Source organism: Palaemon carinicauda, chromosome 7 (genome assembly GCF_036898095.1).
Source record: "Palaemon carinicauda isolate YSFRI2023 chromosome 7, ASM3689809v2, whole genome shotgun sequence".
In the NCBI taxonomy this organism is placed as follows: Eukaryota; Metazoa; Arthropoda; class Malacostraca; order Decapoda; family Palaemonidae; genus Palaemon; species Palaemon carinicauda.
In genome coordinates this window covers 170,353,485-170,367,722 of record NC_090731.1, presented here as the reverse complement: position 1 = coordinate 170,367,722, position 14,238 = coordinate 170,353,485, and the positions used below count along the sequence as shown (strand labels likewise).

The 14,238-nt window shown below is 33.9% G+C and overlaps 1 protein-coding gene across 1 annotated transcript in view; it reads right to left on the bottom strand.

Annotated features, from left to right (window-relative positions):
* The window catches only part of LOC137643718 (NPC intracellular cholesterol transporter 2-like), a 12,151-nt gene extending 11,622 nt beyond the window's left edge, over positions 1 to 529 (bottom strand). The window contains exon 1 of the mRNA XM_068376419.1: positions 199 to 529. Within this exon, the coding sequence (XP_068232520.1) occupies positions 199 to 448 (250 nt within the window). The 5' untranslated portion in view covers positions 449 to 529. The remainder of the gene's footprint in view (positions 1 to 198) is intronic.
* Positions 530 to 14,238: the final 13,709 nt, after the last annotated feature.

The following is a 14,238-nucleotide window of genomic DNA, read 5'->3' as shown; positions in this document are numbered from 1 at the left end:
GTTACTGTTCTTAAAATATTTTTTTTAATTGTTTCCTTTCCTCGCTGGGCTATTTTCCCTGTTGGGGCCCCCTGCGCTTATAGCATCCTGCTTTTCCAATTAGGGTTTTAGCTTAGCAAGTAATAATAATAATAATAATAATAATAATAATAATAATAATAATAGTAATAATAGATGAAAATTCACAGTAAAACTTACCACAACTTTCTACAAGTGTTGGTTGAGGTTCGATTTCCTCCGGCCTGCCATTAGTCGAGATTGGAAACTGAGGTTGAATCCCACCTTGTCCTTCGTTGTTTAGGGTTGGAAGCTGGGGTTGAACCCTGTTTCTTAGGGGTGGTACGTTGCCTGCATTAGGGTTCTGTGGGTTGTTCCCGAAAGACCTCTGTTGGTCGGCTGTTGTAGAAGCGGCAAGAACAAGCGCAATCAAAATAAATTGAGGTTTCATGGCTGTTTGTGGATTCTGGAGACTTCTGTGAATCCTTCTGTCCTTCTGAGGATCCTATTCTTTGTCCTTCTTATATATACAGGGCATCATCAACCCTGGCTTGGTTTTTTTTTTTTTTAATCCTTTTGCTGTGCGAGCATGAGTGAGCGAGAAAGTCCTTTTTTATGGTGAAGAGATTTTAATAGAAGAAATATTTCGAACCAAAATTTGAGAGAAATTTTCGTGACATTTATTTTGATCAGTCGGTTTAAATGAATTGTTCTTTTCTGGAAAGCTTTTGGAAGGAAATTAATTGAAAACTAATATTGTACGAGAAGGTTTTTATTGCTATACTAAATTTTCCTTAATAGTAAGATAAAGGGGTCATATTTTATCGTAATTCTTTTATTGAGACATTTAAGATTTAATTTTCTTCCATAAACTATTTCAAATGCATGTATTATTTACTTTAAAATTTCCGTATGAAGTTTCTCTCTCTCTCTCTCTCTCTCTCTCTCTCTCTCTCTCTCTCTCTCTCTCTCTCTCTCTCTCTCACACACACACACACACACATATATATATATATATATATATATATATATATATATATATATATACAGTATATATATATATATATATATATATATATATATATATATGTGTGTGTATATGTATATATATATATATATATATATATATATATATATATATATATATATATATATATATATATATATATATAATAGTAAGGTAAATGTATAACATTTTGTCGTAATGAGTTAGACTTTTAAAATGTATTTTTTTCCATAAACTATTTCAAATGCATGTATTATTTACTTTACAATTTCCGTATGAAGTCTCTCTCTCTCTCTCTCTCTCTCTCTCTCTCTCTCTCTCTCTCTCTCTCTCTCTCTCTCTCTCTCATAATTATGTGATACATTAGCACTTTCTACTTTTCCGAAAGACCTATTTTAATGTTGTTACTGTTCTAGGAATATGTTATTTTAATTGTTTATTTCTTCTCTTGTAGTTTATTTATTCCCTTATTTCCTTTCCGCAGTGGGCTACTTTTCCTTGCCGGAGCCCTTGGGCTTATAACACCCTGCTTTTCCAATTAAGGTTGTAGCCTAGCCTTACTTAGGCTTACTCAAAAATACATAATAGAGATAATAATGATAATCGTCATCTTAATAATAATAGTATCATCATCATAATAATAGTAACAATGATTGCGATATTAAATTGTAAGGATAACCATTACTTATGTATATATGTAGTATTATTATATTTTGTATTTCATTTCATGTATTTTTTTTTCTTTTTTTTTACGTTTTTGTTGTTTCAATTTGTGGTCTGTGTTTTGTCATAAGAAATTCTTCGGACCAGTGAGGAACTTTACCTTTGGCCTGGATGTTTTTCATCGCTTTTTTTCCATTGGAAATGCTTTTTTATTTCATTATTACCTCTGCTAATGAGATTATACGACCGAGTCAGTTTATTTATTCATTTGTTTGTGTGTGTGTGTGTGTTTCTGGACACGATTACGTCAAAACTACTCGACGGATTTTGACGAAATTTTCACCACTTGATCTTGGGTCATGGACGATCCCATTAAATTTTGGAGATGACCCTTATCTGGATTCTATATCCGGATTTGCGTTTTTCTCAATTTTAAAGATTACGTCAAAACTACCTGACGGATTTTGACGAAATTTCCACCACAGATAGATCTTAGGTCATAGGCGATCCCATTAAATTTTGGAGATGATCCGGATCTGGATTCTAGATCCAGATTTGCATTTTTTTAATTTTTAAATTTCAATTCAAAACTACTTGACGGATTTTAACGAAATTTTCATCACAAATAGAACTAGGTCATGGACGACCCCATTAGATTTTGGAAATGATACGGATCCAGATCTGGATTCTAGATCTTGATATGCGTTTTTTTTTTTTCAAAATATTAAAGATATGTCAATACTACTCAACGGATTTTGATGAAATTTCCACCACAGATAGATCTTAGGTCATGCACGACCCCATTAAATTTTGGAGATGATCCGGATCCGGATCTGGATTCTAGATCCATATTTGCGTTTTTCTAAATTTCAAAGATTACGTCAAAACTACAGAACGGATTTTGACGAAATTCTCACCACAGATGGATCTTAGGTCATGGACGACCCTATCAAATTTTGGAGATGATCCTGATCCGGATTCTTGACCCGGATTTACATTTTCGCCATTTTAAAGATAACGTTAAAACTACTCGACGGATTTTGACGAAATTTTCACCACAGGTAGATCTTGGGTCATGGACGACCCCATTAAATGTTGGAGATGATCCGGATCCAGATCTGGATTCTAGATCCGAATTGGCAATTTTCTCAATTTTAAAGATTTCGTCAAAACTACTTAACGGATTTTTACAAAATTTTCACCACAGATAGATCTTAGGTCATGGATGATCCCATTAAATTTTGGAGATGATCCGGATCCAGATCTGGATTCTAGATCCGGAATTCTAAATTTTAAAGATTATGCCAAAACTACTCAACGGACTTTGACGAAATTTTCCCAATATATAGATCATAAGTAATGGATGATCCCATTAAATTTTGGAGATGATCTGGATTGTAGATCCGGATTTGCATTTTTCTAAATTTTAAAGGATTACGCCAAAACTACTAAACAGTTTTAGAAAATTTTCACATGATCTTAGGCCATGGATGACTCCATTACCCTTTTGACGGAGGTCAGAAATATCTGATTGCTCTTGTTTTAAATATTATAATTATTATTATCATGATCATTCTTATTCTTATCATTATTGTTGGTTTTATATGATTCGTAATTGCTCATTACATGTGATTTGATTAGAAATTTAGATTAAAATCTCTTCAGAATCGCTGAAGATATTTAGAATGAGAAAGCTTTCGATAGATTTCTTTTAGCAGGATTAATATTCATCACTTTTTGTAGAACTTCAAAAGTTCAAAGTTGCTGCAAATCTTTTCATGATGAACAGCCTGACATAAGCCTTTTTATAGTTTATATATGAAATATCTGTTTTGATAATGTTAAGGTTTTTAAAATATTTTATTTTAATTGTTCATTACTTCTTATATCGTTTATTTATTTCCTTATTTATTTTTCATTGAGCTATTTTTCCCTGTTGTAGCCCTTAGGCTTATAACATCTTGCTTTTCCAACTAGGGTTGTAGCTTAGCTAATAATAATAATAATAATAATAATAATAATAATAATAATATTGTTATTATTATTATTATTATTATTATTATTATTATCCAAGCTACAAGCCTAGTTGGAAAAGCAAGACGTTATAAGCCCAAGGGCTCCAATATGGAAAAATAGCCCAGTGAGGAAAGGAAATGAGGAAATAAATAAACGAGATGAGAAAAAATTAACAATACAATATTTTTAAAACAGTAACAATATAAAAATAGGTATATCATATATAAACTATAAAAAGACTTATGTCGGCCTGTTCAACATGAAACATTTGCTGTAAGTTTGAACATTATTAATAATGATAACAATCATATAAATTAAATAAAATATTGAATAATTAAAAGTTTACTCCAAGTTTATTGAAAAGATAAGTATGTCATTTCTTTGCCTCCCTTGTCTCTCCATCGCTGCTTTATTGTGTCATAGATTTAGAAGCTTAACTTTATATATTACGTAATTTACACACAAAAAACAATAAGAAGATATAAAAGAACTATTAAGGATAACAATAAAACTATCGAGTTATAAAAATATATTTTTAACTGTGGGGAAAAATTAGTTTTCAAGGTGAATTTCAATTTTTTTTTCATTTTTGTTCCTCATCTACGTTTTTGCTGTTGTAAAAGAATTAGAGATTTTTTAGTAAGATAAGAAAATGCTGAATCACTGCCTCACGTTTGCTCTTCCCTTGCACACACACACACACGCACGCACGCACGGACACACACACACACACACACACACACACACATATATATATATATATATATATATATATATATAGTATATATGTATATATCCCTTTCTGGGTGAGGATACCATAATGTGGTGAAAGGGTTTACATATCGTCATGATCAGCAAAGCTGTACTAGTCAGGGACACCATTACTAGGTTGGTTTGCTGTGAGCGATCAGACTAAAGTCTCCGGCCATCATCAATCCGCTGTGGTCAGTGTGGTAAGGAAAATGGCCAAGCCCCAGACATGACTCAAGACATGTCTGAAGTCTTTGTCCTGCAGTGGACAACCAATGGCTGATAATATATATATATATATATATATATATATATATATATATATATATATATATATATATATATATATATATATATATATATATACATATATATATATATATATATATATATATATACGGAATTTAATACGAGAAAAGTCTTGATTACTGACAATTCAGTCATTTTTTGCTGAATAAGGAGAACCTGTACTAATTATCATATCTAGCATAATTTATGCTCTCTGGTGAGTCGATGACTTATAGGCAGGGTTTCAACTTTTAAGGCAATTACCTTACTTTGAGGTAATTTTTAAGGTAGTGATATTTTTAAGGTAAATTCTGGATTTACTACTTTGAAATTTAAGGAAATTTGAAAAAGTTTGAAGGTAATTTAAGGTAAAAAGCAGCAGCATCTAAGGTAATGGCTTCATGTTCAAGTTTAAACCCTGCTTTTAGGCCTAGTCGAGCATTTTTATGCATTGATTAATAAGAGATGGAGGCCTATCGTATGGCTGTGTATGAATTGAAAGATAAAGAATGTGTTCAAAATCTAGTTTTCATGATGTGTTTTACAGAGTAATTTAATATTATTTATAAAATGATTCAGGACGGGATAAATTTTGTAGGCCTACAAAGACTTAAGACTACTGGCAGCTTTTGGAAAGGGAAATTTTTGAGATTTGTTTTTTTCTTTTAATTTTCCAACACTGATATTTTTTTTTCAAGAAACAACGAAATTTCATGGTAATATATACTAAGAAAAGTAACAGCAGATTAATAACTAGAGTTAAATTCAAAACATGGTAATTTTCTGATATCAATTTAGTGTGTTGTCGATGACATACCAAAATCTTTGTTCAATTAACTGGCAATGTTTATCAATAAGGATTGTGTGCATATTTGGATTTGCATTGTTTCTCATATTTATTCTCTAATAATTGTTGACAGGTCCCGCCATCTTATCCAGCTTCTTGAGGTACACCTGAATTAACTATTGAAGATTGATATAATTCGATCATTTGCTCCAAATTTGAAGAACCACTCCAAAATAAACGGAGCTACTAAGGCGCCATGTTTTGGGTAGCGGCAGAAGACGGAACTAAGGTAAATTCTTACTTATAATTTGTTATGATTATTATTATTATTAGTAGTAGTAATAGTAGTAGTAGTAGTAGTAGTAGTAGTAGTAGTAGTAGTAGTAGTAGTCCCTAGTGCCCCATTCGAGATATTGACAAGGAGTTCAGGCTACTTTACAGTTGTTTAGAAGAGTACAATATTTCCTCTACGGTACAATCATGATAATTTTTGGGGAGTGGGTTGGTATGTGGGGTATCCAATATATATATATATATATATATATATATATATATATATATATATATATATATATATATATATATATATATAGAGAGAGAGAGAGAGAGAGAGAGAGAGAGAGAGAGAGAGAGAGAGAGAGAGAGAGAGAGAGAGAGAGAGAGAGAGAGAGAGAGAGAGAGAGATTGTATGAACGAATTAAAACTCATCAAAAAATGCAAATTATTTTAGTTTTATGGAATATGACAGGGAAATAAGAAACCGGGGTTCAATTTCATTACCGGCTTATTTTATGTTCTCCAGCCATGCCTTGTCAGGGTATAATGAGTGAACGAACATAAAAATACTTCTTAAGAGTTCATAGAAAGGGGACTGGATATATGAGTCAAATAAAAAAAAATTGTTTTAATTACCTCCGCCAACGAAGTTGGAAGGAGGTTATGTTTTACACCTTGTTTGTTTGTGTGTGTGTTTGTTTCTTTGTAAACAGCTTCATGGCCACAATTTTAATCGTAGAGTGATGGAACTTGCTGGGATTAAATGTTATGAAAAAGCTGGAAATGGGTACATTTTGGGAGGTCAAGGTCGTTAATCATATGCTGAAAATATCCTTTTTGAATTCAAGAAGTTATATATGTCTGCAATCCTATCTTAAACTATTTTATTTTTGTCTTTGATAAACCAGCAGTATTGGTATCATTACTCCTCAGCACCTTAATTTTGTATATTTAATAATAGATTTTCTCAAATTCGGCCAAGGTGCCTTTCAACTGGGAAAAAAATAATGAAAAAAAAAAAACGATAAAAACAAAGACGTAAAAAGGTACTGGGTCGTTATTGTTCAACACTTTTTTGTTCGCGTATTTTTCTTGCGTAAAAGGATCTTGACTTTATTTTTTTTTTCAAGGGATGGTTACTTTTTCCTTTAAAGTTATATTTTTTTTTTCCGTGAAATAATTTACTGGCGTGGAGTACCTCACAAGATTCAGATGCACATGTGTTATGCAATTTACAATATATATATATATATATATATATATATATATATATATATATATATATATATATATAAATACTCATACATAATTATGTATATATATATATATATATATATATATATATATATATATATATATATATATATATATATATATATATATACTCATACATAATTATGTATGTATATATATATATATATATATATATATATATATATATATATATATATATATATACTGTACATATATATATATATATATATATATATATATATATATATATATATATATATATATATATATATCACATTATCATCCTCATCATCATCAGTTGTTGCTAATCCACTGCAGGACAACGGCCACAGTCATGTCCTTTCACACACTTCTTTTATGGTCTTTCTATGCTAGTCTATACAGTAAATATTTTCTTAGCTCGTCAATCCATCGTCTTCCCTTCTTTCCCCTGCTTCATTTGCAATCTCTAGGGATCCATTGTGGTATTCTTCTTGTCCATCTATTATCTGTCTTTCTCATTATACGTCTTGCTCGTGTCCATTTCTTTTTCTTACGTATTGTTGAAATATTCTCTACTTTAGTTTGCTCTCGTATCCATGTTGCTCTTTTTCTGTCTCTTATTGTTATTCCCATCATTATTCTTTCCATAGCTCTTTGAGTTGTAACTAGCTTATGTTCTAAGGCTTTATTAAAGCTCTAGGTTTCTGATGCATAAGTTGATACTGGTAGGACCATCTAACTAGCTTATGTTCTAAGGCTTTAGTAAGGCTCCAGGTTTCTGATGCATAAGTTAATACTGGTAGGACCATCTGATTGAATATTTTTTTTTTTTTTTTTTTTTTAGAGAAAGTGACATTTTACTTTTCATAATCTCACTGTTTGCCAAAAGCTCACTGATCCTTCTTTTAATTTCAGTCTCGTGTCCTAGGGGAAACCATTACTAACTCTCATAAATATGTATATTGATTAATAATCTCAAGAGGTTTGTCCATAACTTATAATCGTGGTGTTTCTGCATTTTTGTTGAACATTATCCTAGTTTTACTTGCATCCATTTTCAGTCATACATTTCTGCATTCTCTATTCAAATATTCTATCATCTTTAGCAATTCGTCCCATGATTCACTTAATATGACTACATCTGCAAATTTTAAGTTGTTAAGGTATTCCCCCATTAATGTTTCCAACATTTTCCCAATCAAAAATTTTAAAAACTTCTGTCCACACTGAATAATTTAGGAGACATGGGGTCTCCCTGTCTAATGCCTTTCTCAATCTTTCTGTATTTTTAGAATTGCTGTACTTTCTGTATAAACATGTTCAAATGTTCTAACATAAGATTCATCCATTCGTTGTCTTTGAAGGGCTTTCGTTACCGCTGAAGTTTTGACAGTATCAAAAGCTGTCTCATAGTGTATAAATGCCATACATAGTGGTTTGCCATACCCTGTTGATTTTCATATTAGCTGGTCAGTTGTTGAACTGTCTCTTCTGCTTAAGTTTTGATAGAATCAAGTTTTCTCAAAGTCTATAAATGCCATACACAGTGATTTGCCACACTTGTTGAATGGTCTCTGCTAAAGCCTGCCTGCTCTCCTGTTTGGTTATGGTCCAGCTTTTCCTCTATTTGGCCTAATATGATCTTTGTAAATGCTTTATATATTACTGAGAGTAAACTTATTGGGCAGTAATTTTTCAGATATTTTTATTTCGTGTTTTGGGAACTATACTCAATTTTCTATAATGAGGCGTATTTGTACTGACTCGCAGCGGTGCCCTTTTAGCTCGGAAAAGTTTCCTGCTTTCTGATTGGTTAAAATTATCTTGTCCAACCAATCAGTGATCAGGAAACTTATCCGAGCTAAAAGGGCACCCCTGCGAGTCGGTACAAATCTGCCTCACTAAAAAGAATTGACTATAGTACGATAGTTTTTTCCGAGCTGTAGGTATAAAGCAATCTTGCAGACATTTTGTGTAAAGTTCAGCAAGTTTTACTACTATGAAATCTTCCCCATCTATTATTAAATCAATTGTTAGGCCATTTCCTGCTGCTTTGCCTGTTTTCATGCCTTTTAATACTTTCTTTACTTTTACTATTACTCTTGGTACAGGCTCAGGGTTTCTTTATTTCTATTGGCAAAGTTATTTCTAATATCACTATTGTATAGCATTGTTTAGAAATCCTCAGCAATTTTTATCTTTATTTCTATGGGCAAATCTATTTCTAATATCACTATTGTATAGCATTGTATAGAAATCCTCAGCAATTTTTATCTTTATTTCTATGGGCAAAACTATTTCTAATATCAGTATTGTATAGCATTGTTTAGAAATCCTCAGCAATTTTTATCTTTATTTCTATGGGCAAATCTATTTCTAATATCACTATTGTATAGCATTGTTTAGAAATCCTCAGCAATTTTTATCTTTATTTCTATGGGCAAATCTATTTCTAATATCACTATTGTATAGCATTGTATAGAAATCCTCAGCAATTTTTATCTTTATTTCTATGGGCAAATCTATTTCTAATATCACTATTGTATAGCATTGTATAGAAATCCTCAGCAATTTTTATCTTTATTTCTATGGGCAAATCTATTTCTAATATCACTATTGTATAGCATTGTATAGAAATCCTCAGCAATTTTTATCTTTATTTCTATGGGCAAATCTATTTCTAATATCACTATTGTATAGCATTGTATAGAAATCCTCAGCAATTTTTATCTTTATTTCTATGGGCAAAACTATTTCTAATATCAGTATTGTAAAGAAATCCTCAGCAATTTTTATCACTCCATCTTCTTTTCGTGGTATTTCCACTTTTCTTTCATCATTTAAAGTCTGTTCTAAGTCTTCTTTTCATCAATTTGATGCTTCTCCTTTCTTTAGTGTTTCCTCAATTTTGGTCTGATTGTTTACACGTCTTGGGTTTGTAGTTTACTTATCGTTTTGGATAGTTCTGCTAATTCTATTTCATCTCTCTTGGATTTTACCTTTATTTCCAATCTTTTCTTTATTAGGTTTTTATATGTTTTATGAGTTTTCTCTCATGTTTAGGAAATTTTCCATCAATCTCTTGTGCTGATTCCAATACAAATTTTGTTAAATTACAGTTAATTTCTTCTTTACTTGCTTCCATTTCATCATGTAGCTGGGAGTACCTATTTTGCATTGCTAAACTCATTAGATTTTTCTGTTACAGTTTTTCTTCCTTCTCATCATTCTATGTCACTTGACTAACTTTTTTAACACTTACATCTTTAACTAAATTAACATTTTCACCAAGAATAAAATATATTTCGTTTTTTCCATGTACATTTTTGAAAAAAAAGGTGTACATGATTTTAAGGTTGTTTCTTTCAGCAAATTCCACAAGCATGTTTCCTCTGTCATTTCTTGTACCTACTCCACATTTACCTACTTCTGATTCTCCTCTCTTCTTTTGTCCTTGAGCATGGAAATCACCCAAAACAAATATAAATTAAGTCCTGTGTTTTATTCAAAATTATTTTCAGATCATAAATTGCTTCTATTTTTTCCTCTGTATGGGATGTTGTTGGTGCACATATTGGAATAATCTACAGAATATACATTTTATTTCATTTGATAATCAATCCTGCAATTCTATAATTAATGGGAAGGGCATTTGATATGGTTTATGGCCTAAGAATTCTTTAGGGCAACTGAGCTAAAAAGTCTCTACACCCTTTCCTAGCCACTCCTCTCCATCTCCAATTGAGGTCTCTTAACTTGGTCTTGGATCAACTATAGAGGCTAACTGAAGAAGGTCCAAGTCCTCCTCCAGTTACAGTCTGGTGAAGAGAATCGGAAGAGAGAATCTGTCCTTCCTTAGAATTCTTTGCCGAGATGCTTTGGGCAGGCTTATGGTGGCTTTTAACATATTCCATTGAAGACTTAGCCTCTGAAATATCCATCTTAGGACTAGTCTTGATTTTGCAAAGTTGATCAGAAAACCTAGATCTTGAAGAATTAGCAAGACTTGATTTGTGTAACTGATTCCTTTGTCTCTGCCCAAACCAGCCAGTCATCTAAATAGGCAATGACCTGAACTCTCTGCAACTGTGGGAGTTTCACTCTTCTAGTTTTGTGAACACTCTTGGGGCAATATTGAGACCAAAACGCATGTCTTTGGACCAGTATACACCCCTCCCAAGCTGAAACCCCAGGTAAGGTTGGAAGGAGGATACAATAGGGACGTGCCCATAGGCATCTTTTAGATCTATAGTACGGGACCAAGCCCCTGTACTGTACATGGCTCAGCTTTGGCTTTGCTGTCTATCCCCCTCAAAGAAACTTAGGTGTAGGACGAGAATTGGGAGGGGCATTTGGGGCTGGCCTCTGAACCTGCTGCTGGTTCTCGTTATAGGTTGCAGCCTTGTGAAAGCCATTCCTTTGACTTTATTCACTAGAGCTTGGGGGAAAAGGAACTTGCTTAGGGTGATCACTATGCAAGTATTCCTCTACCTCAACCTCCTCCAAATCTCAGGCATCCAGCGTATGGCACCTCACCTTGAACTTAGCCCTGACAGAGTTCTTCTGTAAATAGTCTTACAGAGTAACTTTGCTATTGCTGAGGTGGCTGCCTGGATACCCTTACAGCTCTCCACTTCTAAAGAGGATATGACAGACACTAGATTAAATAAAGTGTGCAGGGCACTTAAGTGCTGCTGTACTAAGATGGTATTGAACCGAAGGAAAAACCATCACCCTGTTGATTGGTGCTTACTTGAGCTTCTCATTTTTTAAGGAGACAGACAAATCCCCTCAAACATTTTTCGATACACCCCAAAAAAAGAATATTCTTTGGGCAGGGTGGAAGCCATATTTTAACAACTTCTCTCTCATTGAATCAGAAGCCATCTTTACCATTTTGGTCAAAAAGGGAGGTTTTTCTATGTGACACTCAATCCGAACACTGAAGCATCGAGCAGACTGTGGTCAAGAAGGAAACCTTCAGCCTTTGATACTGCCACTGCTAGTGTTTAGGGCAGACTTGTACATCATCATGATAACCTCTTTTGGGATTAGCTGGAGATATCCTTTTAAAAGATGGATCTTAGATCCTCCACCACCATTCAGGAAATTCAGAAAATTCTCAAATACAATAGAGAATAAATATTTGACTAGGCCAGAAGGCACATCCATCACAGTATTGCCAAGGGTTTCTCACTATGTCCCCCTACTCTATAGCGATGAAGGAAGCTGCCACCGGCGACCCCCTTCCCCAGTCAGTAAACCCACAGGACTTGACTCAGGTGGAAGACCCGCCCCCCCCAACTGGAGACTTCCCACTAGCCCTATAACCCTAGCTTAATGTCCAGCCACCTCCAGATTCAAGTAACATTGTCTCCAGCTGCAGTAATGATTCTCAGTTATGCCCTGTCATGTCCAATAGCCAGATAATTTCAGTATTGGAGGTGCTGTCTAGTGTTCAATAGTGCCTGAACTCCAGCATCTCTCTTATACTCACTTGAGTCAATGCTTTGTTTGTGGAGAAAGTTTCTAGAGCAGGAGAGACAATACTTCTTTGGTCTTTATGTTGTAATGGATTCCCTGTTCCAGCATTTCTCAGAAACGTCCTTGGAAACCACTATGAACATTAAACAAAAATTAAGTTTTGATGCCTTTGGAACCTTCCAGGCGGCAGAGCAAATGTTCATTAAACAAGTGTTACCATACCAGAATCATTCGAAGTGGGCTTCAAATGAGAGCGAATATGAAACCTTATATGGCAATTAAAAGGGACACCATATGCAACTGTCCATAGAGCCTGTTTAGTTGTTCGCAAAGTAAATGTTGACATACATTCACCTTTACATGGTTATCTGTTAACAGTTTCATTCGACAAACATTAGCGCTGTGGTCTGGAAGGTCCCTTAGATGTAAGAAGGTCATATATGTATCATCAGTGATAGTTTACTTGGCCCCTATAAATTGGATAAGTTGGTTTTGTATATTGTACTGTAAATTTTCTTTATGTCATGAATATAAGAATGTTTGGAAGATTGAAAGACGTGCACGTGTTTAGGGGTATGGCTAACGGTATGTCTGATCATTTTTTAGTGGAAGGAAAATTAGTTGTAGCAAAAGAGTGGGGAATAGAGTAGGTGGATGTAAAAGGGAGGTAGTGAGGATTGAAGAGCTAATAAAACCGGGGGTAAGAAGTAAATATCAGGAAAGGTTGAAAATGGCATATGATGAGGTGGGAGTAAGAGAAACTGGTAATTTAGAGGAGGAATGGAAGTTAGTAAAAGAAAATTTTGTTGGGATTGCAAGTGATGTATGTGGCAAGAAGGTTGTTGGAGGCAGCATGAGGAAGGGCAGTGAATGGTGGAATGAAGGAGTGAAGGTGAAAGTGGAAGAGAAGAAGAGGGCTTTTGAAGAATGGCTGCAGAGTAATAGTATAGAGAAGTATGAAAAATATGGAGAGAAAAAGGTGGAAGTAAAGCGCAAGGTACGTGAGGCAAAGAGGGCAGCTGACCTGAGGTGGGGTCAGGGATTGGGTCAGTCATATGAAGAGAATAAGAAGAAGTTTTGGAAAGAAGTGAAGAGAGTAAGGAAGGCTGGCGCAAGAATTGAAGAGACAGTGAAAGATGGAAATGGAAGGTTGTTAAAAGGAGAGGAGGCAAGGAAAAGGTGGGCGGAATATTTTGAAAGTTTGCTGAATGTTGAGGATAATAGGGAGGCAAATATAACTGCTGTTCCAGGTGTTGAGGTGCCAGTGATGGGAGATGAGAATGAGAGAGAGATAACAATAGAGGAAGTGAGGAGAGCACTAGATGAAACGAGAGTAGGAAAAGCATCTGGTATGGACGGTGTGAAAGCTGAGATGTTGAAGGAAGGGGGTGTGACTGTACTTGAATGGTTGGTGAGATTGTTTAATATGTGTTTTGTGTTGTCAATGGTACCAGTAGATTGGGTTTGTGCATGTATTGTACCACTATATAAGGGTAAGGGAGATGTGCATGAGTGTTGTAATTCAAGAGGTATTAGTTTGTTGAGTGTAGTTGGAAAAGTGTATGGTAGAGTACTGATTAATAGGATTAAGGATAAAACAGAGAATGCAATCTTGGAAGTACAGGGTGGTTTTAGAAGAGGTAGGGGTTGTATGAATCAGATTTTTACAGTTAGGCAGATATGCGAGAAATATTTAGCAAAAGGTAAGGAGGTGTATGTTGCGTTTATGGACCTG